This window comes from Neolamprologus brichardi, chromosome 12, assembly GCF_056152115.1.
Source record: "Neolamprologus brichardi isolate AB-2024 chromosome 12, ASM5615211v1, whole genome shotgun sequence".
NCBI lineage: Eukaryota > Metazoa > Chordata > Actinopteri > Cichliformes > Cichlidae > Neolamprologus > Neolamprologus brichardi.
The window spans coordinates 36,436,217-36,462,321 of NC_142115.1; the positions used below are offsets into that span (position 1 = coordinate 36,436,217).

At 39.5% G+C, this 26,105-nt stretch overlaps 1 protein-coding gene across 2 annotated transcripts in view; it reads left to right on the forward strand.

Annotated features, from left to right (window-relative positions):
- The window catches only part of slc4a4a (solute carrier family 4 member 4a), an 83,445-nt gene extending 59,518 nt beyond the window's left edge, over positions 1–23,927 (forward strand). Inside the window, exons 20-27 of one of the 2 annotated variants that reach the window (XM_087849507.1) lie at positions 6,432–6,610; positions 8,158–8,230; positions 9,511–9,579; positions 10,335–10,508; positions 12,722–12,883; positions 14,760–14,853; positions 15,837–15,916; positions 20,490–23,927. In XM_087849507.1, the coding sequence (XP_087705633.1) occupies positions 6,432–6,610; positions 8,158–8,230; positions 9,511–9,579; positions 10,335–10,508; positions 12,722–12,883; positions 14,760–14,853; positions 15,837–15,880 (795 nt within the window). In that variant the 3' untranslated portion in view covers positions 15,881–15,916; positions 20,490–23,927. The remainder of the gene's footprint in view (positions 1–6,431; positions 6,611–8,157; positions 8,231–9,510; positions 9,580–10,334; positions 10,509–12,721; positions 12,884–14,759; positions 14,854–15,836; positions 15,917–20,489) is intronic. The other variant, XM_087849508.1, reaches the window with a different exon arrangement.
- The last annotated feature ends 2,178 nt before the right edge of the window (positions 23,928–26,105 follow it).

The following is a 26,105-nucleotide window of genomic DNA, read 5'->3' on the forward strand; positions in this document are numbered from 1 at the left end:
GCTCCATCCTCCCTGTTCTGGTATTTTAAAGAGTACTTAAATTAAACTAACTAACTAACAGGGTTGTCAACTCCCAGCAAAAAAAAAATAGGGAACCACCCTCCACCTCATGATGCTTAATCGACATAATCAACTTTAATTTAATGCAGTGTGAAAAAAAATGCACAGAAATCAATTATTTTTCTACAATATTTAAATAGATTCAACATCTGTCTTCAACAGAACTGCAGACTGCACAGATGGTACCTTCCCAAAGGAAAAAGTACTATAGCTTACCAGAGTATATTAGACTTAACAGTTACTATATACAGTAATGGACTTCTATACATTTTACATCATATTAAAACTTTGGTTATAAGATTCAGATAATTATTTATTAAAAGATCGACATTTTAAATGAGAATAAGAAAGAAAAGTATGTCTTTGTGCCCCCTTTTCCCTGTTCATGCCCTATCGGCCCCCCTGGCTAAACTTTGCTAGATCCGCCCCTGCACAGTTACAGCCGTCAGCTACGTAGAAAACAATCCTGGTGTAGAAAGTAATATTAAATAAATTCTAACAACAGCTTATCAAGGTTAAATATGCTGCTGTTGTTTATCTGCTGGTTTCCTCTTTCTGGTGCAAAGTGGATCAAAAAGAAACAAGAGAAACCGGAGTTGCGACACCAAAACCGATCAGCTGATCATTGATCAGTTTCATGATTGAAGTAGCAGCAGGAGAGGGAGGGAGGCAGTCGCTCCATATATCTGTTGTTATGCTTAACATGAAAATGCTTTACAAACATTCAGAGATGAACTTACACACTTGCTTTATTTCTCTCTGGGAAAACTTTCTCGGAGATGAAATGCCGGTTTGGTAGCGAAGCTCCAAATGCTCAACCAGACCGCCGACAGGTCTCACACGCCACAGCCGGTCTATCACGTGACGCATACTGCTCCAACGTGCTGAGGTTATGAGCTGAGTTACGCCATGTCGCAAGTTTTTTGAGGTGCTTTCATGATATTTAATGGATCGGATTACATTTTTTATTTCTCTCCGATATCTGATCCAGTAATTTAGGTCAGTATCGGACCGATACCGATACGTAATATCAGATCGGTCCATCTCTACTTCATATAACAACAAAGTAAAAAAGCATTAGACAAACAATCAAGAAAGTTCCTGTGTTTTCACTATCTGCTATAATTCAATTCAATTCAATTCAATTCAATTCAATTTTATTTATATAGCGCCAAATCACAACAAATGTCGCCTCAAGGCGCTTCATAGATACAGAGAAAAGCCCAACAATCATATGACCCCCTATGAGCAAGCACTTTGGCGACAGTGGGAAGGAAAAACTCCCTTTTAACAGGAAGAAACCTCCGGCAGAACCAGGCTCAGGGAGGGGCGGCCATCTGCTGCGACCGGTTGGGGTGAGAGAAGGAAGACAGGATAAAGACATGCTGTGGAAGAGAGACAGAGATTAATAACAGATACGATTCAATACAGAGAGGTCTATTAACACATAGTGAGTGAGAAAGGTGACTGGAAAGGAAAAACTCAATGCATCATGGGAATCCCCCGGCAGCCTACATCTATTGCAGCATAACTAAGGGAGGATTCAGGGTCACCTGGTCCAGCCCTAACTATATGCTTTAGCAAAAAGGAAAGTTTTAAGCCTAATCTTAAAAGTAGAGATAGTGTCTGTCTCCCGAATCCAAACTGGAAGCTGGTTCCACAGAAGAGGGGCCTGAAAACTGAAGGCTCTCCCTCCCATTCTACTTTTAAATACTCTAGGAACAACAAGTAGGCCTGCAGAGCGAGAGCGAAGTGCTCTAATAGGGTGATATGGTACTACAAGGTCATTAAGATAAGATGGGGCCTGATTATTTAAGACCTTGTATGTGAGGAGCAGGATTTTGAATTCAATTCTGGATTTAACAGGAAGCCAATGAAGGGAAGCCAAAACAGGAGAAATATGCTCTCTCTTTCTAGTCCCTGTCAGTACTCTTGCTGCAGCATTTTGGATTAACTGAAGGCTTTTCAGTGAGTTTTTTGGACATCCTGATAATAATGAATTGCAGTAGTCCAGCCTGGAAGTAATAAATGCATGAACTAGTTTTTCAGCGTCACTCTGAGACAGGATATTTCTAATTTTAGAGATGTTGCGCAAATGGAAGAACGCAGTCTTACATATTTGTTTAATATGTGCGTTGAAGGACATATCCTGGTCAAAAATGACTCCAAGGTTCCTCACAGTGTTACTGGAGGCCAAGGTAATGCCATCCAGAGTAAGAATCTGGTTGGATACCAAATTTCTAAGCTTTTCAGCGCCGAGTACAATGACCTCAGTTTTATCTGAGTTGAGAAGCAGAAAGTTAGTGGCCATCCAAGTCTTTATGTCTTTAAGACACTCCTGCAGTTTAACTAATTGGTGTGTGTTATCTGGCTTCATGGACAGATAGAGCTGGGTGTCATCTGCATAGCAGTGAAAATGTATGCTATGTCTTCTAATGATGCTGCCTAGGGGAAGCATGTATAATGTAAACAGAATTGGTCCTAGCACTGAACCCTGTGGAACTCCATAATTAACCTCAGTGTGTGAAGAGGACTCTCCATTTACATGCACAAATTGGAGTCTGATAGATATGATACAAACCACTGCAGTGCAATACCTGTAATACCTACAGCATGTTCTAATCGCTCTAATAGAATATTATGGTCAACAGTATCGAATGCTGCACTAAGGTCAAGAAGGACAAGCACAGAGATGAGTCCACTGTCAGAGGCCATAAGAAGATCATTTGTAACCTTCACTAAAGCTGTTTCTGTGCTGTGATGAGCTCTGAAACCTGACTGAAACTCTTCAAATAAACCATTCCTCTGCAGATGATCTGTTAGCTGTTTGACAACTACTCTTTCAAGGATTTTTGATATGAAAGGAAGGTTGGAGATTGGCCTATAATTAGCTAAGACTGCTGGGTCTAGAGATGGCTTTTTGAGTAAAGGTTTAACTGCAGCCACCTTGAAGGCCTGTGGTACATAGCCGATTATTAGAGATAGGTTGATCATATATAAGATCGAAGAATTAATCAATGGCAGAACTTCTTTGAGCAGTTTTGTAGGAATGGGGTCTAAAAGACACGTTGATGGTTTGGAGGAAGTGATTATTGAAGTTAACTCAGAAAGATCGATTGGAGAAAAAGAGTCTAACTTAACATCAATGGAACTACAAGTAGCTGTAGATAATATTACATCTGTGGGATGATTTTTGGTATTTTTTTCTCTAATGATAAAAATTTTATTTGTGAAGAAGTTCATGAAGTCATCACTAGTTAACGTTAAAGGGATGGTTGGCTCAAAAGAGCTCTGGCTTTTTGTCAGCCTGGCTACAGTGCTGAAGAGAAACCTGGGGTTGTTCTTATTTTCTTCAATCAGTGACGAATAGTAAGCTGTTCTGGCTTTGCGGAGGGCTTTCTTATAAAGCAACAAACTATTTCTCCAGGCTAAATGATGATCCTCTAAATTTGTGACACGCCATTTCCTCTCCAGATTACGAGTCGTCTGCTTGAGGGTACGTGTTTGAGAATTATACCACGGGGTCATGTACTTCTGATTAGAGACCTTAGTTTTCACTGGAGCTACAGTATCCAGAGTCGTACGTAGTGAGGAGGTGAAATTATTAACAAGATAATCGACCTCTGTTGGGGTAGCGTTCAGAAAGCTGCTCTGCTCTGTGTTGGTACAGGGCATTGACGATGATAACAGTGGCTGGATTATATTCTTAAACTTAGTTACAGCGCTTTCAGAAAGACATCTACTTTGATAAAGTCCACTCTCCACTGCTGCATAATCAATTATTGTAAATGTAAATGTTATCAAGAAATGATCAGACAGGAGAGGGTTTTCAGGAAACACTGTTAAATGTTCAGTTTCTATGCCATATGTTAAAACCAGATCTAGAGTGTGATTAAAGTGGTGGGTGGGTTCTTTTACATTTTGAGAGAAACCAATTGAGTCTAACAACAGATTAAATGCCATGTTGAGGCTGTCATTTTTAGCATCTACATGGATGTTAAAATCACCCACAATAATTATTTTATCTGAGCTCAGAACTAAATCAGATATAAAGTCTGAGAAATCAGACAGAAACTCTGTGTAAGGCCCAGGTGGACGATAGATGATAACAAGTAAGACTGGTTTCTGAGTTTCACAGCTGGGGTGGATAATGTTAAGCATCAGGCTTTCAAATGAATTAAAAGTCTGTCTTGGTCTTTCATTAATTAATAGACTGGTGTGAAAAATTGCTGCCACACCGCCCCCTCGACCTGTGCTTCGAGATTTCTGGTAGTTAGAATGACTCGGGGGTGTTGATTCATTTAAGCTAACATAATCATCCTGCTGCAACCAGGTTTCTGTAAGGCAGAGTAAATCAATTTGTTGATCAATTATTAAGTCATGTACTAACAGAGACTTGGAAGAGAGAGACCTAATATTTAATAATCCACATTTCACTGTTTTACTCTTTGGTTCAGATGTGGATACTGTATTGTTCTTTCTTTGTAAATGTTTAAGTTGTTTGTTGCTGGTTTTTAGTTTGTTTTTTGTCTTTTTGGAAGCTGACACAGTCTCTATGGAGATGGGTTTTTGGGGGGGTAGCAGGAGGAGAGAAGCTGCAGAGAGGCGTGTAAGACTGCAACTCTGCTTCCTGGTCCCAACTCTGGATAGTCATGTTTTGAGGGGTTTAATAAATTTGTCCATATTTCTAGAAATGAGAGCTGCTCCATCCAAAGTGGGATGGATGCCATCTCTCCTAACAAGACCAGGTTTCCTCCAGAAGGTTTGCCAATTATCTATGAAGCCCACATCGTTTCTGGGACACCACTCAGACAGCCAGCAATTTAAGGAGAACATGCGGCTAAACATGTCACTCCTGGTCTGATTGGGGAGGGGACCAGAGAAAACTACAGAGTCCGACATTGTTTTGGCAAAGTTGCACACCGATTCAATATTGATTTTAGTGACCTCCGATTGGCGTAACCGGGTGTCATTACTGCCGACGTGAATTATGATTTTATTGAATTTACGTTTACCCTTAGCCAGCAGTTTTAAATTTCCTTCAATGTCGCCTGCTCTGGCCCCTGGAAGACAATTGACTATGGTTGCCGGTGTCTCTAGCTTCACATGTCTGAGAACAGAATCACCAATTACCAGAGTTTGACCCCCAGCGGGTGTGTCACCGAGTGGGGAAAAACGGTTAGACACATGAACGGGTTGGTGGTGTACCTGGGGCTTCTGTTTAGGACTACGCTTCCTCCTCACCGTTACCCAGCCTTTCCCCAGCTGCTTGGGGTCTGCCGGGGAACAGCTAGCGGGGCCTACGCTATCTTCGGCTGCACCAGCTACAGGGGCCTGGCTAGCTAAGGGTGAGTGCAAGGTGCGAAGCCGAGTCTCCAGATCAGTAATCCTGGCCTCCAGAGCTGCAAATATGCTACATTTGTTACAGATATCATTACCGCTAAAGGAGGCCGAGGAGTAACTAAACATCTGACACAATGAGCAAGAAAGTGCAGAAGGGACAGGTGAAGTAGCCATGGTGCTAACGGGTCGGCTACGAGCTAAGCTAGCGAAACAGTACAGAGACAGTGAGTGACAGTGAGTGAATACTTTGGCTATAAATTAGGTAGTGAGTACACAGAAAGTGTGCTTCGGATGAAGCACGTGAAGATTATACTGTGAAAAAAAGAATGTATTTAGAAGTTGTTAATTAAACTGCTAAGCAAATAAGCTACTCAGAAACACCACTGTGTTTGAGCAGGAACAGGAAGTGATACTATACCACAGAGCGAGCGAACACCAAGTGACAGCGCCACCGACAGGAACAGCTATAGAAATGATGATTTTTACAGTGAGTTCACTGTAAAGAAAATGAAAAAATTAACAACACAGTTTTATAATTACAGGATGTATTTAATTACATTTTTTTATATTAATTATATATATATTTATATATATTATTTATATATTTATCTCTAAACATCTTCATGTTGACATGAAGACGAGTTTCACTAGTCTGGCCCACCTGAGATCAAAGTGGGCCACGATGTAAAATGAGTTTGGCCCCCCTGCTCTACAACACTGGATCCTTTCACACTGGAGCTAAACATCCTTCTTCTCATAGGGGTGAGAGAGATGTCACGACAGTACTACCTGTTATTTTTAGGCAGTAGCTGCTGAAGTAGACCAATAGTATTCTTTCAGCGGGCTAATTTGCCCCTTTAAACAATAAATGATGGAGCATCGCTTTGGTTCTTCTGTCTTATTCTGCAAACAAACCATAAATGAGCAGTTTGCAGGGTTTTAGGTCTGCCTGTATCTGCAGCTGTGCTCTGCTTACTGCCTGAACACACACACACATTACCTCTGACCTTGTTTGTTGTCTGTACCAGAAAGGGGCAGGTTACCATCTGGATCTGTTTTGGGTGGCTGTTCTGCTAGCGATTTGCTCCTTCATGGGTCTGCCGTGGTACGTGGCCGCCACCGTCATCTCCATCGCTCACATTGACAGTTTGAAGATGGAGACTGAAACGTCGGCTCCCGGAGAGCAGCCAAAGTTCCTGGGTGTGAGGTAAGAGCAATGCTTGTTAGGAAGACGCCCCCTTTCTGGACTGTGGTCACATACAGCCCGATGACAGTTTTAGTTTGACTGTAAGAAACGAACGGCTTTTACATCTGATCTGCAGGTGAGATTCCAGGAAGAAGAAGGAAGAATCACTTGGTTAGATTTGGCCAACATGCATCAAAGAGCAGTAAATGGATAATCTTTCAGATATTTCATTCACTAAATTGAAAATGGAATTAAGTGCTTTCAGATGAAGGATTGTGGTTAAAACAGGAAGGTCCATGAAGAAGGACTCATGCTGTGATCTGCTCAAACACCGAGTGCTCTGCAAATGGCCCGAGTGTTGCAGCAGCAATGAATCATTTTGAGATGTGATGAACACAGAAGCAAAAACCTTCCTCAAAAATAGTGTCGTTGAAAGATGTTGAATTGGTTAAAATATGAGAATTTCTTTTATTTTCTTAGCACATATGTCATGTGCACTGGAAAGAAGGCTGTTCATGCCAGAAATGCTCAAATTAGCCACACTTGTTTCGATTTCTTACTGTTAGATTAGCTGATTAGTCTTAGTTTAAAATTTTTAACTGATTAGCAAATAAGCAGCTAAAGACATCCCTGCCTGCTTCAGGTAGATTCATGTTGAAGGACTCAATGACAGATGTTGCAGCTGTGGCAGTTTGAAGCCTCAGATTTCTTTAGCCAATCACTCTGAATATTAAAACCATATACTCATTGTTAATGACCTTTAACTGACAAGTATTCCTCCATTGTGAAACATGGTATTACCAGGATTTATGAAGCAGACTGACCCCAAACGAGTGACTGAGCCCATAAACTCGTCACATGTTCACAGAGGTCATGACAGGAAGGTGTTTTTCCATAAACTGCTATAGGACCAAAGTCTTCTTTTGCAACTGCATCTATCGCCATCTGGTGGCCTTCAGATAGAACGCAGGCTTAAGGCTTCATGTTTCTGACCTGGAAGTTACGTCTGTGTTTTTTAACGTGCACACGATCTCTGAACAAAGTGTCTCGATCACTATTATCATTCAAATTATAATCAATAAACACATATTGCTGTTGGCTTGTTGTCAATATTGTTCATTCAGTGTTTGGTCTCAATAAATATTTCAGAAAAAGCAGCGTGAGACAACTTTAACAAATGTTCTTTTTTTTCTCATCATCTCAGGTTTTTAATGATTATCTGTATTTAAATTAAGCTGTTTTATTGGCAGTATTAACATATTTTATTTTCAGCATCTTGCCTGGTTCTTCCTTTGTGTTCATTTTAGTTTGTTTTCATGTCTGACGTCCTCCCCAGCCTCCTGATGTGTCAGCTGTAAGCTGAGCTAACAAACCGTAACACCAAAACATCCACACTAACTCTGAACCCTCTGCAAACACTGGTGCTGTTTTCTCTTTCTTGGCTAAACTAATTTACGAATTGGCAACTGACTGCCAGGCTGCTTCAGATCATGACTTTATAACAAGCAGACAGCTCAGACGCTGCAGTTTCGTTCTTGTGTAAAATGTATTTTTCTGTCTTTTTGCAGAGAGCAGAGGGTCACGGGTGTGTGCGTGTTCATCCTCACAGGGCTGTCTGTGTTTATGGCTCCAGTTTTAAAGGTAATCAATCGGATATTAATTTTATTTCTTGTCTTGTGATTGATTTGTTAACTTGGCATGCCAGTTATAAACGGTTTATGAGTTTAATCAATGTCCTTCTAGAAGCAGGTCTTACCACATAGCGGCTTTGAATTTATTTTTAAGCCTCTGACTATAAATCAACAAACAACAATACATTTTTAATAGATCTAGAGACATACAATGCAAGTACTGCTTAAATGTAATTTACAAAAATGCTAAAAAGCTCTCTTTAGTTATACTGCACAACGTTAAACAATATAAAGGCAGTGTAACTTGGCTTCATCGCCATCTCTGAACAGAAGCCATGCTAATTCACACTATGCTCCTGCAAAAAATGCAAAAAAACACAGCTAATGTCGAAGGAGCTTGGAAAGAAAAGCATCTGGACTTCTTTAGGTTTCTTAAAGATCATCCGAGAAGCTTCTTCAGTTCTAATAGCAGCTGGTGGAGAGTCGCAGATTTTAAGCCCTATGGGAGGGTCCCCAACAGGGTGATGGACCCCTGATTGATCCTCTACCTAATCACATGAGCCAAGGTGTCATCTCTTTCCAACCTCCTTAGGCTACGATGACCTGGACCGCTGAGAGCCCTCACAGACACAGCTGATATGTCCCATTTCAGTTTAATGGGTTTGAATTCCAGTTGCTTTTACGTGACTTTTCAAATCTGCATCAAAATGCAACGACTTAAACTTGAAATTAAGTTAGAACACAATAAAGTGGTAATAGTTTGTCTAATATGGCCGGTGGGTAATATTATTCTGAAGACTGTTTAACCTGTTCTTCAGGTATCAGGACATAAATGAAATCGGACTTCTCTGCTTTTTAACGTAGTTTTCATTGATCAAATTAAATTTAAAAGAATAAACGGATTTCTTTATCAGGCTGCCCGTAAACCTGCATAATATTTTAAATATTTTAAATTCAACCTGTGAAAGCTGGGTTCAAAAAGCTGTCAGTGGTTCCCTTTGCAGCACAGTAAGTAATTTCATACTTTTAAACGATATTCAGCTGCTCTTCTTTCCTGCGACTGTCGACAGCTTCTCTTTTTGGAGCTGTGATACACAACAGTCCACACACTGTTGTGGGAATCTTTGAGAGCACTACACAACTCATAGACGACTCCTCGAATTCAGAACAAATCAGACAAGTTTCAGTGGTTTCATTTTGCTCTCTAACCTTCACATATTGTGTGTTTCCTAACAAACCAGGATCTAAGTATCCTCTGTGATGTGCATTCTTCTTTTTCCCTTTACCTAGTTCATCCCCATGCCTGTGCTGTATGGAGTCTTCTTGTACATGGGGGTCGCTTCTCTCAATGGAGTGCAGGTATCATTTTAACTTTTAAAAAACACAAGCCACGGAAAAATTTGACTAAAGAGAAACTGATGTCAAAAAACAAAACAGCAGCAACAAAAAAACAACTACAATCACCATATTTCCACAAATTAGACTATTTGCACTTTGAACCCAGGGAAAATGTGGTGGTGGTGGTGGGGGGGGGAATATAACCAGTTGTTTAACCGTCATTTCCTCTTAAAAAATGGACGGTTAAATGGTAAAAACAGACACAGGAAGCGCCGAGTTGGCAAGGGGAGCGTGGAGGATGGTCCAGCTTTGAAGTAGCACATGTAATGTTATGCTTGTTGCGTCAGAGCTGCTGCATGTTTGTTCTGGTTTCCTTCATGTTAGAGAAGCAAGCCTGTGACACCATAGGTGCAGAGGCTCTTTGGATAGAAGACCATCTGTGCATCAGCACAGACAGATGTGCTCAGAGTCAGAGAAACTCAAGCTGCCTTGCTGCTTTTCCCCCCTTTGAGGTAGTCACTCAGCACTTGTGTAGGATAAACTGCATTATGCTGTAAATTTAAGGATACCAGCTGGAATTGATTGGCTGAGTCTTCACGCTTAAACATAAAAAATCAAAACATGCTGCGAATGATGCCTGGGTACCTTCAGCAGCTGATATCAGTAAAAGTCTCAGAATAAGGACTTTCATAGTTTCCTTTACTTTAGTTGCAGTGAAAAGCAGTGATGGTTACTGAAGCTCTGTCATATTAATTGGTACCACGGTCTCTCTGTAGTTCATGGATCGTCTTAAGCTGCTTCTAATGCCGGCGAAGCACCAGCCGGACCTGGTTTACCTGCGACACGTTCCTCTCCGGAAGGTCCACCTCTTCACTTTTATGCAAATCCTTTGCTTGGCTCTGCTCTGGATCCTCAAGTCCACTGTGGCTGCCATCGTCTTCCCTGTCATGGTGAGACATCTTTTTATTGAGATGTTGCTAGTTAAGTTTCCAGCATCCTAGAATGTATAGTTTTAATTAATATTAGTGAGTAATGTCTTGATGCACGCTCAATCATCCAGGTAAGTGGATCCCAAAAGGTTGATTCTGTTCATCTGGACGTTTTCAGTGTGAGAAACATTTTGTCACAGAAGAGCCACCTCGTCAGGTCAGGACTCTGCAGACTATTCACACCTACAGGCCAGTGGACACTCTTTCAATGATGAGGATGTAACATCCTGGACAGGGAGGAACGCTGGTTTGAGGGCGGAGTCAAGGAAACCATTAACGTGAAAAGGGAAAGACCATCTCTGAATCGAGGAGGGGGCCCAAGGGTCCATCTGTCACTAGGGCTGCCACAAACGATTATTTTGATAGTCGACTAGTCACCGATTATTTTTGCGATTAGTCGACTAATCAGATCATCATCCATTGGACGTAAAACGTACAGCTTATTGCACCAGCAGCATCTGCTCTTATATAACTATCATTAGCTTACAGCTTGAAGTGTGTAAGGTATGTGCTAACTAAAAATAAAGACAAGATGATAGTTTATTAAATTTTAATGAAATTTGCAAATTGTCTCGGTGAAGTTTAATAAACTCCTTGCTATCTAAAATATAACAGGACACCGGAGTAAATTCTGGAGCATCTCACACTTCTGATAATCAGCTGTCTGCTTGACGTTTATTCAGCTGTGTAAAAACTATAACTTTAATCTCAGCCAAACCGATTTACTCAGGAACAAATAAAATACTGAAAAAAGCCAAACAATAACATTTTTAAGTTATCTAAGTGACTTATATATATTTAACCTGAGTAGCGAAAGACGGCAGTGGGTTTGAAAACGATTTGCCTGGAGTCCGGTGCTCTCACGGCTCTAGTTAGCCTAGCCCCCGGCTAGCTATCGAGCTAGTGGGTAACAGACGTCTCCGAAAACGTCGGAGCGCTTTTGAAAATATGTGGTGTCTTGATAAACTGAGCAGATATTTGAGGTTTACACAGCTACATTCTCGACTAAAAATATGTTAAACGTTTATTTTGTGACCCAGAAAGAATAATAAGAGTAATATTAAAACTAACCAGCTGCCGCCATTGTTGTAAACTGAGCATGGCTGCGCTATGAATTCTGGGACACAGCTTCTTCTTCTTCGGGGTTTAACGGCAGCTGGCATCCTTGTACATGCAGTGCTGCCATCTTCTGTTTCAGTCCGTTATTACACTCTTAAATCCTACTACTTATTCCTGCGTCTTTTGTGATCTTACAAAGCTTCAAACGACGCGTCGACTATTAAATCAGTCGTCTACGATTTTGATAGTCGACGTAATCGTGACTAGTCGACTAATCGTGGCAGCCCTATCTGTCACCATCTTACAATGCTGTGATTGCAGCCATTCCCCGACTCTTTGATCAATGCTCCGTGGGCTTTGATCAGTGGTCATGACAGTTAACATATTAACGATCAAAGAACTGACCTCACAGCACCTTGTTCATTCAGTGGTGCTGGTTTCAGTCATTGTGCAAATGTGCTGTTTATAAGAAATATTTCTCCCATTGAAAACGGAAAACCAGATGAACAGAATCAACCTTTTGGGATTAGTGAGTAATACTAACACCTTTTAGTATTATTGTAAGAGTCATATCACAGGCATCATCAGCAGAAGGACTCTGATCTAGGTACATAGGTATTGGGCAGATTCATAATGGCGTGACGAAAGTTTCATATCAGAACACATTTTTACAGCTTAAATGGAAAGTTCATTATCAGAGAGTTTGTGCTGTTTTAAAGCTAAGCAGGCACTATGTTCAGCATTACACTCACCAAAGCAGAATTAAAGAGGCTGTGACCAGAAATGCATTTTAGGTTCAAGTTCAAATCGTTTCTCGAAAGTTTGTTTTGTGTACGTAGACTTGAGTTTATCTGGGTGATAAATCAGCAGATTATCCCAGGACTTCATGTAACAGTTATATTGCAGGATGTTGTTATAAACTTCATTGAACGATAAAGTTTGTTGTACTTTTCAGAATCAAAGTGAAATGATCAGGTTTGATGTGTTAATGTGGGCTTCATTCATCATTCATGTCATATCATTTTATTTTACAAATTACGTAGATTTCAGCTCATGTTTAAAAAAGAAATATCGATAGAATTAACGCTGATGTCAACGAATGATCTCAAAATCAGATCCTTGCTCTGGTCGCTGTCAGAAAGGGGATGGATTACATGTTCTCTCAGCATGACCTCAGTTTCCTGGATGATGTCATCCCGGAGAAGGACAAGAAGAAGAAAGAGGATGATAAGAAGAAAAAGAAGAAACGTGGCAGCATAGACAGCGACGCTGACGACGTAAGTTTGGGATATGTTCATCTTTTCTAACTCACTCTTAGGTTTATTTGAGATTCTTCATTCTTAACTCCTTTTGTTTGTTTTCTGTTACAGCAGCTCATCCTAACTCGGGGTTTATGCACATTTCTTTCATTTTTAGGTTGTAGTTCTTCCAGTTAATGAACACGAGAATGTTTAAGAGACGACATATGCTAAAATCATACCTTCACTGTGTAGACATGCACCGGAGAACGCCGTGGGTTTTATTCAAGCACTTTGCATTTTTAGATATTTGCAGCATAGAGTAGTAGGGCTGCCACAAACGATTATTTTGATAGTCGACTAGTCACCGATTATTTTTGCGATTAGTCGACTAATCAGATCATCATCCATTGGATGTAAAACGTACAGCTTATTGCACAAGCAGCATCTGCTCTTATATAACTATCATTAGCTTACAGCTTTAAGTGTTTAAGGTATGTGCTAACTAAAAATAAAGACAAGATGATAGTTTATTAAATTTTAATGAAATTTACAGATTGTTTCGGTGAAGTTTAATAAACTCCTTGCTATCTAAAATATAACAGGACACCGGAGTATATTCTCCAGCATCTCACATAACCAGTTAACCAGATAACCAGCTGTCTGCTTGACCTTTATTCAGCTGTGTAAAAACTATATATACTAAAAAAAGCCAAACAATAACATTTTTAAGTTATCTAAGTGACTTATATATCATGTTTAACCTGAGTAGCGAAAGACGGGGGTGGGTTTAAAAACGATTTGCCGGGAGTCCGGTGCTCTCACGGCTCTAGTTAGCCTAGCCCCCGGCTAGCTATCGAGCTAGTGGGTAGCAGACGTCTCCGAAAACGTCGGAGCGCTTTTGAAAATATGTGGTGTCTTGATAAACTGAGCAGATATTTGAGGTTTACACAGCTACATTCTCGCCTGAAAACATGTTAAACGTTTATTTTGTGACCCAGAAAGAATAATAAGAGTAATATTAAAACTAACTAGCTGCTGCCATTGTTGGAAACTGAGCTGGGCTGCGCTATGAATTCTGGGACACAGCTTCTTCTTCTTCGGGGTTTAACGGCAGCTGGCATCCTTGTACATGCAGTGCTGCCATCTTCTGTTTCAGTCTGTTATTACACTTTTAAATCCTACTACTTATTCCTGCGTCTTTTGGGATCTTACAAAGCTTCAAACGACGCGTCGACTATTAAATCAGTCGTTGACGATTGTCGATGTAATCGTGACTAGTCGACTAATCGTGGCAGCCCTGGCATAGAGTAGAGATTTTATCGCAAGAGTTTTGACTAAAGGCTAAACAGTGCACATCAAGACAGTTATCGTTAACTGTTAGTTAACGAGTCTCCTGCAGCCCAGTCTGTATGATTGCATAGTAAATTAGGTGAAAAACAGCCACACCCCTTTCTTTTGAATACATTTAATGAACTGTTGCTTTAAAAACAGATGAGCAGTCTGTGACGTATCCGTGTGTTTCCACCCTCAGTGAGTTTGCTTACATTTACATTATGATTTACAATCACAGTGGGTATTAAAAAGTACAAAACCTTCATATGCACTGGTTTTAAAAACTAAACAATATTATTTTATGCCTACATGACTTTAAAATTTCCACATATTTTTACTCCTGTGTGTTAATGCCATCGTCGTGCTGCATTCAAAATATAATGAATGACTTTGCTCCAGTTTCTACACTTTGCAGCGATGTGGGCCCAGTTGGACCCTCTGGCGGCTGCTTCTGCCGCCCTGCTCTGAATTATTCACTCATGACTGATTTTCTTGTAGCTCTGAACTGGATATGGCTGCAAACAAGCCGGTGAAGAGAAAAAAGAACATCTCCAATGATGATGTTTCCTCTCTCCAACAGTCTGACTATCCTTACAGTGAGAATATTCCCAGCATTAAAATCCCCATGGACATGATGGAACAGGAGCCCTTCTTAAGTGATAAGGCTTCTGACAGTGAGTAACTACCTGCAGCACCGGAGAAAACTACTTCTTGCGCCTGCCTAACTTGCTGTACTTAGTAAAGATGTGGAGCCTTTTTGTCTGTAACTGCATGATATTTAACTTTCTTTTACTTCTTTGCTTTTCTTTGTGCTTACTTCCTTTCAAACATGCATGAAAGCTGCTCGCTTTCTACCTCGTCCTGCTCGATTAACTTCTTTCCCCCCATCAGTTTCCATTTTCAGTTACGTGCTGTTAAGTCTGACTGTGTGGATCCTGCCTGTTTAAACATATTTAACAGTAACTTTAGTTTTATGTACAAAAGTCTTTTTGAATTCTAACTTTTGACTTTAATATATAACTAATGTGTGTTTGCTGAAGGACTAGTGTGTAGACTCAATTACATTTATTGGAGGTTGGAACTAACCGATTAGCCCTGCTTTTCAGGGGTTGTTGATTATTATATGTTATAGGAAAACTGAATATATCTATATCACTAAAAGCACTTCTGGATGGATGCAAACTGCATTTCGTTGCCCTGTACCTGTGCATGTGCAATGACAATAAAGTTGAATTCTATTCTATTCTATTCTATGATCACTTTACCTAATAAAATAAAATAGAATACAACACAGCAGACCCTCTCCTGAGCTTTGTCTGGGCTGGTGTAGAAATATACTAGAACAACCTTTAAAGACTCCTTTAAAGCAGATAAAAGTATGATACACGCTGGATGGGGAAAATAAATCACCCCAGTATCACACACTGGTCCTTTAATATTAGAACAAATGCCCATTTACAACATTAAATGAACTGACTGGTTTCTATACTTACTGCTGTATTCATCACACTGTTCCTGGTTTTACCTGCTGCTTTGCTCTTACAGATGCTGTGACACACACAGGATGTCAAACATTAAAGTGTGTGTCAGAGGCTATCTAACAAGTTACATGGATATCTGTGAGCTAACGGCTGTTTTCTTTGGGTTTTTTTCGTAGGAGACAAGTCCTCATCATTCCTTGAACGACACACATCGTGCTGAGCAGCTTCGCTTCTACCAGGCCAACTACTTGTCCAGGTGAGACGTGTGTGTGGATATCAGAGTGTGTACAGACAGGAAGCTGACAGCCTCAGACTGTCACAGTGCAGCTCAGCTGCCAGACTAAACAAAATGGCAACAAAACAAAACAGAAGCTCCACCGATTTCCTTTTGCATTTAATAAAGACAGCGGCATCAGAGATGGCAAAAGGTCAGAAGGCACGCTAACTATCCCCACGCTAATGCTAGTCTGAACTTTAAAGGTCAGTTAGGCTAATTAGCTTACCTATGGCTAAACTGTATTTTCCTCAAGGGGAAGCAAAGCGCTGGGTGCCATATGCCAGCTCGTCTGTCTGCCCCGTCATGCTGCTGCATGCTGTATGCTAAAAAGTGAAAGGCTTCTGAATACTAGTTTTTTGCTCCGCTTTCTTTCTGTTATGTTCACAAAAGAGTTTTTACTCTATTTTATTTCCTTCAGTAAAACAAAGGAGCTGCTTCAATGGGCTAATATTTTATTTTCGGTTTACTTTTCCACAGTTTTAGAGATAAATAAAGTTTGTCCTAAACAAAGTTTGTGACTTAGTCTGTGTTTTACTCAAATTAACTGACATCTGTAACCTAAGCTGTAACTGTTAAGCCTTTTGAAAGACAGCAAACTGAAATCTTCCATGCTCGGCTGCAACTTGCACCCAAAGTGCTTTCTAATGGCCAATGATGCCTCCAGACTCTGCTTTATCACAGATAATACTTTATTATTTTCAGCAAATATGCATAGGATTAAAGCTACATAATAATTATGGTCCCAAACTATAGCATTCAGACCCAACGGGTGTACTTGGAAGCAAAATTAGCCCATATTTTCAGTCTCATGGAGGTGGATCTGTTTGTATGAGTTTTAGTTAAAGTCATGTGTAAGTTTTTCACACTTTCCCGTTTGTGTGATTTAGTTTCTGTGGGGTAGCAATGCAAAAAGTATATAAAACAACAAAGTGTGTTTCACTAATCTTCCTATCTTTATGGGAAAGCGTCAGACATGAACACACTGAATAACATCACATGTTTAAACAAGTTAAGGATTGAGAGCTGTAATGTGCAGCAGCACCACGAGTGGTAAATATATGAGCCTGAGTTACTTTTTCACTCGTGCTTGTTACGATCAAATCGAAACATTTACAAAATTTCTGCAACGTCTGTGTCGCGGTTCTGGGTCCTTTGAACCCAGCATTTTGAGTTTCTTGTGTTTTGGTAATATTTTGTAGTATCGTTTATGTTCTGGTTCATTAGTAGTCCTGGTTATGCTGTTTTGAGTTTCTTATATTCCCTGTTTAGCTCCCTGTGTCTTTGCCCTCTGTGTTTATATCTGTTTGTGAGTCCTTGTGTCTTGTTTCGCTCCTTATGTTTCGTTGCATGTTCCCCTGTCTATCATGTTTATCCATGTTTCCCTCGCTCCCTCTCATCTGCCTTTTCTCCACTCCATTGTCAGTCTTGCGTTCGTTTCCTGTTTTATTGTGAAAGTCTTGCGTTCCATGTGTGTTTAGTTTTGCTTCCTCGTGTCTAATTTGTCTCTGCTGTGTTCCCCATGTGTTTCCTGTTCCCTCATCATCCTATTGTGTATTTAAGGTCATGGTTGTGTGTTATTCTGTTTGCTTCCACATGTGTTTAGTTCTTATCATTTCTCACTGTTGTTTTGTATTGTTTTCCATTTAGTTAATACTGCTGTGTTATATGTTTTCTGCATTTGGGTCCTTTCACAGCCAGTTCACGACAGTTTCTCTCATGCAGACAAAGTTGATAACCACCTTTGTGACGTCCATCATCTCTGACTAGGGTTTTAGGTTTTATCAAGCCAGCTAATGCTAACAAAGTCTGACTATGTTGAACTTCATTGAACGTCTGCAGGAACCTGCAGGATTATCAAAAGCAACCAGCTGAATAACAGCTGTGTGCACGTAGTGTAGTCCTATAAAACCTCTAACTGCGTGTGGCTCCACTGGTGCTCGGATTTGTGAGGTTAGTGGGATTTAAAAAAAAGAAAGAGCTAAACCCGTTCGTCTTAAATTTGCCTGTGACTTGTAAGAGATTAGTATCTTAAGCTGCATCTTAAGCCATTTTGTAGTGTTTCGTGTATTTAGGAACACAGATCAATCTGCTGTGTAGATGTTGTAAGTCTATACTGCATGATGAATGCACACTGTGTTCCACTGATATGAGCTTTAAGGAGACAATTGGTCTTAAAAAGGCATGACAAGAATAGTTTGTGTGCAAATATTTATAGCAAAGATTATGCTGCTTAAGAGAGATTATGTTATTCCATCATGTCCGCAACTTCTCACAATGACCAGGATCTGAGCACACGCAGGGTCAAGCTGTCTTCCCATCACCCCATCTGCCCCACAGTCGTCCCGCACACTAATCCTCGTCCATCAGCACTGTTACCACAATGTGTGAAAAGCAGCTGCGATTACAGGACATCTGCCATGTCAACAAACCACAACCAGAGACATAATTGGTCCACAGCCGCAGTGCTCTTCGGTCACATGACAGATTAAAAAAAAAAAAATCTATCTATCTATATATCTCTATCTATCTATCTATATATCTCTATCTATATATCTATCTATATCTATATATCTATATCTATATATCTCTATCTATATATCTCTATCTATCTATCTATCTATCTCTATCTATATATCTCTATCTATCTATCTATCTATATCTATATATCTCTATCTATCTATCTATCTATATCTCTATCTATCTATCTATCTATATCTCTATCTACCTCTATCTATATATCTCTATCTATCTATCTATCTATATCTATATATCTCTATCTATCTATCTATCTATATCTATATATCTCTATCTATCTATCTATCTATATCTATATATCTATATATCTATATTTTTTAAATGTTGTTTTCTTTTAGGGTTAATTAGCTGGTTGCTTTTTGATGTCATTTTACTTTAAAACATTTTAGGCATTTTAATAGTTACATGCTCATTATTATCACTGGCATCGGCCCTGGGTATCTATTGTAGTAATGACGTTACACTGACCCTGCTGTTAAAGTAATCCTGTCCCACTAAGACTGAAGGCAAATTGTTCTGAGCTCAGATGACCTCAGGAAACATCAGATCTATACTGAGGTATTAGTGAAATACCACAATAAAGTGACCTAGAGGTGAAATGTTAAGTCAGCTAAACATAAACTAGTAACCAAGATAAGTAGTTTTTAAGCAACAATGCCAAATAATCACTGGGTACAACCTTTGAGATGTGAGCATGATTTTTTTGGCATCTATCAGATCTTCGTCATATTTACACTGCTCCCAAAAAATTACAGGAAAACTTTGAAATCCTCCTGAATACTGATAAGTAGGGCTGCCACAAACGATTATTTTGATAGTCGACTAGTCACCGATTATTTTTGCGATTAGTCGACTAATCAGATCATCATCCATTGGACGTAAAACCTACAGCTTATTGCACCAGCATGCATCTATATCTATCTATAACTATCATAACTATCATAACTAACTAACTGAAAACTAACTAAAAATAAAGGGAAGATGATAGTTTATTAAATTTTAATGAAATTTGCAGATTGTTTCGGTGAAGTTTAATAAACTCCTTGCTATCTAAAATATAACAGGACACCGGAGTAAATTCTCGAGCATCTCACACTTCTGATAATCAGCTGTCTGCTTGACGTTTATTCAACTGTGTAAAAACTATAACTTTAATCTCAGCCAAACCGATTTACTCAGGAACAAATAAAATACCAAAAAAAAGCCAAACAATAACATTTTAAGTTATCTAAGTGACTTATATATGTTTAACCTGAGTAGCGAAAGACGGTGGTGGGTTTGAAAACGATTAGCCGGGAGTCCGGTGTTCTCACGGCTCTAGTTAGCCTAGCCCCCGGCTAGCTATCGAGCTAGTGGGTAACAGACGTCTCCGAAAACGTCGGAGCGCTTTTGAAAATATGTGGTGTCTTGATAAACTGAGCAGATATTTGAGGTTTACACAGCTACATTCTCACCTGAAAATATGTTAAACGTTTATTTTGTGACCCAAAAAGAATAATAAGAGTAATATTAAAACTAACTAGCTGCCGCCATTGTTGTAAACTGAGCAGGGCTGCGCTATGAATTCTGGGACACAGCTTCTTCTTCTTCGGGGTTTAACGGCAGCTGGCATCCTTGTACATGCAGTGCTGCCATCTTCTGTTTCAGTCCGTTATTACACTCTTAAATCCTACTACTTATTCCTGCGTCTTTTGTGATCTTACAAAGCTTCATATGACGCGTCGACTATTAAATCAGTCGTCGACGATTTTGATATTCGACGTAATCGTGACTAGTCGACTAATCGTGGCAGCACTACTGATAAGGACAGGATAACGTGTTAGGAACAGAAGGATGCTGCTTTGTTTCAAAGTAAAGAAAGAGCTGAATTTAAAGACTCCCTAAAAACTGAAGTGAAAAGTGATGCAGCAGGCGAGTCTGCTGAAGCTTCATCTAATCGACCCGAACACCTCGATGATATAGTTGATGCACCACGTCTGCACACATGTACTTAACATATTTTATTTCTGTGTTTCAGTCCTGAGATGAGTCCGCTGAAGTCTGTGCCTCAGATTAGAATAGACATGGACCCAGACGATGATAACACTTTCTACTGGAAGAGCAGAGGATCCGAAACATCTCTGTAGATCTCCACCAACCTGCAGCACAACTTTTCTTTTTACTGACCTTCGGTGATTCTTTTAACTCCGATCTCCTTCATGACTTCAAGACTTTGTTGTGAAGAGCGGCACGCTTTAGAAAAAGCATTACGCTGCACGCTCTATGGTCTTTCCTCGCCACGTTTCTCTCACAGCTCCACAGTTAGTCTTTGCTTACAAAGGTAACCGCTGAATATTCTTCTATGCAACTCCAACGCATCACCGACCAAGGCTGCAGCTCACTCACCGCGCATGGACCTGCTCTTTTTATATAAACATATACAAATATCACCTGTCTGAGTTTTTATATAAACCGAATTATTCTAATAACATTTTCCTGTAGCAGGAAAATCATGTTTTTATAGCTCTACCTCTTGTTTTAGATTCAGTGCTCATCATGAATGATTGCAATGTGATTTTTGATGGTTTTGATATTTTCTCTCTGTCCTCTTGTAGAAATGATTCACACAGATTCACTCTATGATCATAGCTTGTGAAGGAAACACAGTAGATATTTAAATTAATAGCAGATTAACAATGCACATCTGTATGTGCAGAGGAGGAAAATATTTTTATTCTCACTTTGATGCAGTTTTACTTCAGTTTCTAGTTTTCTGAATCTTTTACTCTTTTGCTTTTGTTACTCATTTAATTTAAATCATTTTCTTCTTTTGTTTTGCTTTAAAAAAAAAGATTTTATTGTGTGTTTGTAACATTTCTTATTTTTTTCTGTTCCAGTAGAAAATAATCCAGCGACATAATCATCTGATTTTCCTCCGCCAAACTTAAACTCTAACTAGAAATGCATATCATAATAATTACTGTTGCTGCACAAAGTACTTTACCTAAGTGGCTTATAAGAGATTGATTCTTAAAGTAACAATGTGAAAAAGAGGAGACGGGAATCAAATCCATGCGAGCTCAGTTTGGTTCACGGCAGGTTTGTTTTGTTTTTCTCAGCTGTTTCTGGAATCATCTGATGATGTGAAGACGTGTGAACTCATGAGTTTTTAATAAGGATGTGTTTGGGCTGTAATACAACGGTCACATGACATCTGTGCTTAAATTCAGAGACTTAGGCTACGTTCACACTGCAGGTCTTAATGCTCAATTCCGATTTTTTGATCAAATCCGATTTTTTTTGTCTGCTTGTTCACACTACAAATAAAATGTGACAGCAAACGCGCTCTAGTGTGAACGCTCAAAGCGGCCCGCATGCGCAAAAGAAGACGTCACACACAACGCGCTCTGTTTAGACCCAGAACAAACTATTGTTTGACTGATGGCCGTTAATATAAAGACTTCAGACTTTACGTTTCCCAATTTTTGCTTTAAGTTATTTTGTTATTTACATAATAATGTAAATAACAAAATAATGATCCTTATTGCTGTTTTAGAGGAGCGGTGCTTCAAAGGATAGTTGCAGATTTCTGTCAGAATCTGCAGATTATACAGAACAAATAAAATGTTCACGTTTCTCCAACGTTGTCTTCCCAACAGTTTCACTGGATGGACAGGAAGCGTTCACGATGTCTTCTCCGGCGCTGATAATTGGCGTCTGTCTTGTGTCAGTGACGTAAAAGACGGATTTAATGCGACATGACCATCAAACAGCAGTCGCTTTCTGAAACATCGGATATGTATCGGATTCAGGACCACATACGAAAGTGACCCAGATCGGATTTGAAAATATCGGATTTGTGCCGTTCACACTGTCACACCATGATCGGATATGGGTCGCATAGGGTCAAAGAAATCGGATTTGATGCGCTTTCGCCTGCAGTGTGAACGTAACCTTATTGGTTGTTGTTATGCAATCCTATCTTCTTCAAATCCACACAAAGACCCGTGCACACGTCAGCTGTCAAATATGTCTTTGAATCTCTGATTGCTGGTCAGTGTTTGACTCAGTTTTCTTCACTCTAACTCAAATTTCTCATTACCAGGCAAAGCATTTTAATTTTGCCCCCATAATAAAAATTGTCCTGTTATAAAGGGGAACTAACACTATAGAGGGGAAGAACTTGCTGAGCTTGTGGGGTGTGCACAGGGCATGTGAGTGTTATATTTAACCCACACACATCCTTTAAACAGTTGTTAAAGCATCACGTCAGTGAGGCAGAAGATGCACAAACTCCATATTTGCTCCAATGTTTTAACTTCAGACTGTTTCCCACAGAATGACCACGTGCATCTCTCTGACTGCTCGTCTGTTTTTGGCCAGTTATAAAGGATAATTCAGGTTTATGTGAACTTATATTACATGTATGTGGCTGCTGTGTGGGTCGCGCTAACTTTGAACTCTTCACTTCTGTTGCAGTAGTCAGGCAGGAAACAGAAGTTGTATTTAGAAAAATACAGGCTCCAAAGGTTGTTTGGAAAAACAAAAAATTGTTTATGGATCAGCTGTAGGTTTCTTGGTGTATACAAAGAAAAATGTTCTTTTCTTCATTTCCCCCAAACTGCAGTAAGAATCTCACCAAAACAACTGAAAGCAAAGTGCTCTGCTCCTAAAAAGAGCTGCTGTACACCCACTTTCACCTGACATGCATTTTACTTTAGCAGCTTTGTTATATAATTTCCCATCAAAATTAATATTTTCTTATGTTGATAACTCCATCAGATAGCAGGACACACAGGTGGATGTAGACCCTGTGCATCTTTAACATACTTATTCCTGGGGATTACAGATTACCTTTGCACGGTGAGATAAATAATGCATATTTATCTTACAGTAGTCATTACTGTAGCCCCTCAGTTCATCCACTGTTTGAAACAAGTAGTTTTAGCCTCAGTTCTCCACATCTGAAGAAAGTGGATGACTCTCATAAGCAAAGAAAAAAAAGGCTGAACAACAACAGAACAAAAGAGCCACTTTAAATGTTAAATCTTGCAGTTTGATCCAAACAATAGACACAAAAATCTTTTCCATGCTGTTTTTGTTTTTGTTTTGTTTCTGTGGTGAAGATGGAGCTCGAAGTTGGCATGACCCACATTAAAAGGTTAAAAGAGTCACGACATAATTAATATTCCACCTCAGCTGTCAGCAGCGGCGAGTGGAAACGAATGTGAGTCGGCGCCCGGGACATTTGTGGGGAGTGGTTAGTTTAAAGTGTGATTCTGTGTAAGTGTGTTGGACAGAAACCTACAACGACGTGAAAATCTTCTGTTAATCCTAGTGTTCGGAATACTGATGCAATTTTTTTTATTATTATTAACATTTTGTGACTTTTTAGAATAGGTGAAATTGTTTATTTTAGAATTTATATTTTTCAAATGAAATGTATATTGGAAATAAAGAGAATTATCAAACAGCAGTCGAGTGCTCGTCAGTCTGATGTCGGGGATAATTAAAGTGTTCCATGTTAAAAAGCCAGCATAATTAAATTTAATGTCACATTTATGAACTGAAACTATTTGAGGATTATTTATGTTAAAGTAAATTTAAATCACTATTTTGTGATTTAACAAACACGTGAAACCTGAATAACTGAGTCACTGCACTTTAAACCTTCAGAACAAGCATCAGAAACCACTTTTACTCTGGATAAAACAGTCTGAGGTGAGGTTACTGATTGATGGACAGCTAATGATTTTGCCTTTTGAACATCATAAAAAACTATTTTAATCTCTTTAAGACACATAAAAAGTTCAAGGACATTCATCAGTTAGACATGTAAATTTACTTGAATTACAAGTGCTCATGGACTATATCCCCCATAATGCAATGCACCAAGAAGCTGGCAGACCTGAAGCACTCACTAGAAAACACCTTAAAATAATAGTCTGTAAAAGTATATATGATATGTGCTGGAAGGGTCCTCTTTGCACAGGTTTTTGATTTTACTCACCATTACTGATTATGTAACTCCCTCTACTGTCAGCTGAACGCTATTAAAGACTATAATACAGATGTTTCAATAAAAGAGCAGCGTGTGTGTGTGTGTGTGTGTGTGTGTGTGTGTGTGTGTGTGTGTGTGTACTTTTGAAGGCTTAGCAGTAGTTGTTGGCTATCTAATTTAAAAGTTTCATAATACTGTAAATACTGCACTTGGTGGTAGTTTTTCTTAGTTATCAAAGTTCAAAACAGGCTGACAAGAGAACAATACTGAAAAGTGTAAAAAGACCCAATCAGCACAGAAAGATGCAGAAGAAGAGATGCTTCTTCACTCACCTTTTTGCTCACCATGTGTTTACACACCACTCTGCATCCAACCATCATTTGTTATCAATCTCTGGCTCTCTTCCACAGCCTGTCTTTGCTCTGTCTTCTTCCAAAACTGTCTTCTGACCATAAACAACAACATAATGTCATTGTTCATGTACGATGACAATAGAGGGCTTTTCTATTCTGTCAGCTACAGTTTCAAATATCTCCAGGTCATTTTCAGAGCAGCTTCGAAGCTCCCGCTGGCTCTGTAACAAAAGGCCAACAGTGCTCTCAGATGTCAGCTAATTATTCTACACAGTGTAAGAGGCGCTGCAGCTTATCCACCACATCAGCATCAAAACAAAGCACCAATCAGCCATGTGTGATTCCTGCTCTCCCATGTAATCAGAGTATTCCAGTTCATTAGCAGACATGCAGAGATAATTACAGAATTACATGAAAAGCATGATTTCACTTTGATACAGTGTCAGAGGTTATAAAAAGGTAACTGCACACTGTTTCCACCAGGGGGCTATAAAGAGCTGTGGTAGCGATAAAAAGCATCGGTGAGGATGAAGCTGCATTCAGCTGGAAGTAGGTTGAAGAGAAAATAGGTAAAAAAATACAGCTAGACTTATTCTGACAAGACTTGTAGCTGAAGACTATAATTTATGTTGAATTGCTGTGTGATAGTGGTAGTTTGCTGCCAAGTGAAAGAGACAGAAAAAGTCCATTAAATGAGCTGAATAGACTTAAATCATAGCTTGACATGAACCTTCTTTCAGATGAAAGAGGAAGTGCTCACATCAGCCCAGCAAACATGGATGTAACAGTAACTTTACCACAAACCTGGTCATGGTGTGAAAAACTGTGCAGATCAGACAGAAACCAACAGGTCACAGTTTGAAATCTCAGTATCTACTGGGACTGGCACTATATCAGAGTTAGTATTTATTAGTGAATTTCCTTCACACTTCACACACTACAGGTATTTCCATACTGGAAATACCTGGAAAGAGCAGCAGCATACCATCAACTCAGAGTTTTCTTCACATATCTTTGAATTTTGTTTCTGATTTGTTGAGGAGCCAGCACGCCTCATGTATTCACTGTCACGTGAATTCCCTAGAGGATGAGTAGATTGTCCATAGGATCACTGTTGGGCAAGTTACTTTGAAAAAGTAATTAATTATAGTTACTTCTTCAAAAAAGTAACTGAGTTACAAGATTCTAAAAGTAATTAATTACTTGAAAAGTAACTATTACGTTACTTTAAAAAAATGTTTAACCCTCTGGGGTCCAGGGCAGGGGTGTTTTTAGCCCATTTTGGGGTACTTCAGCACCC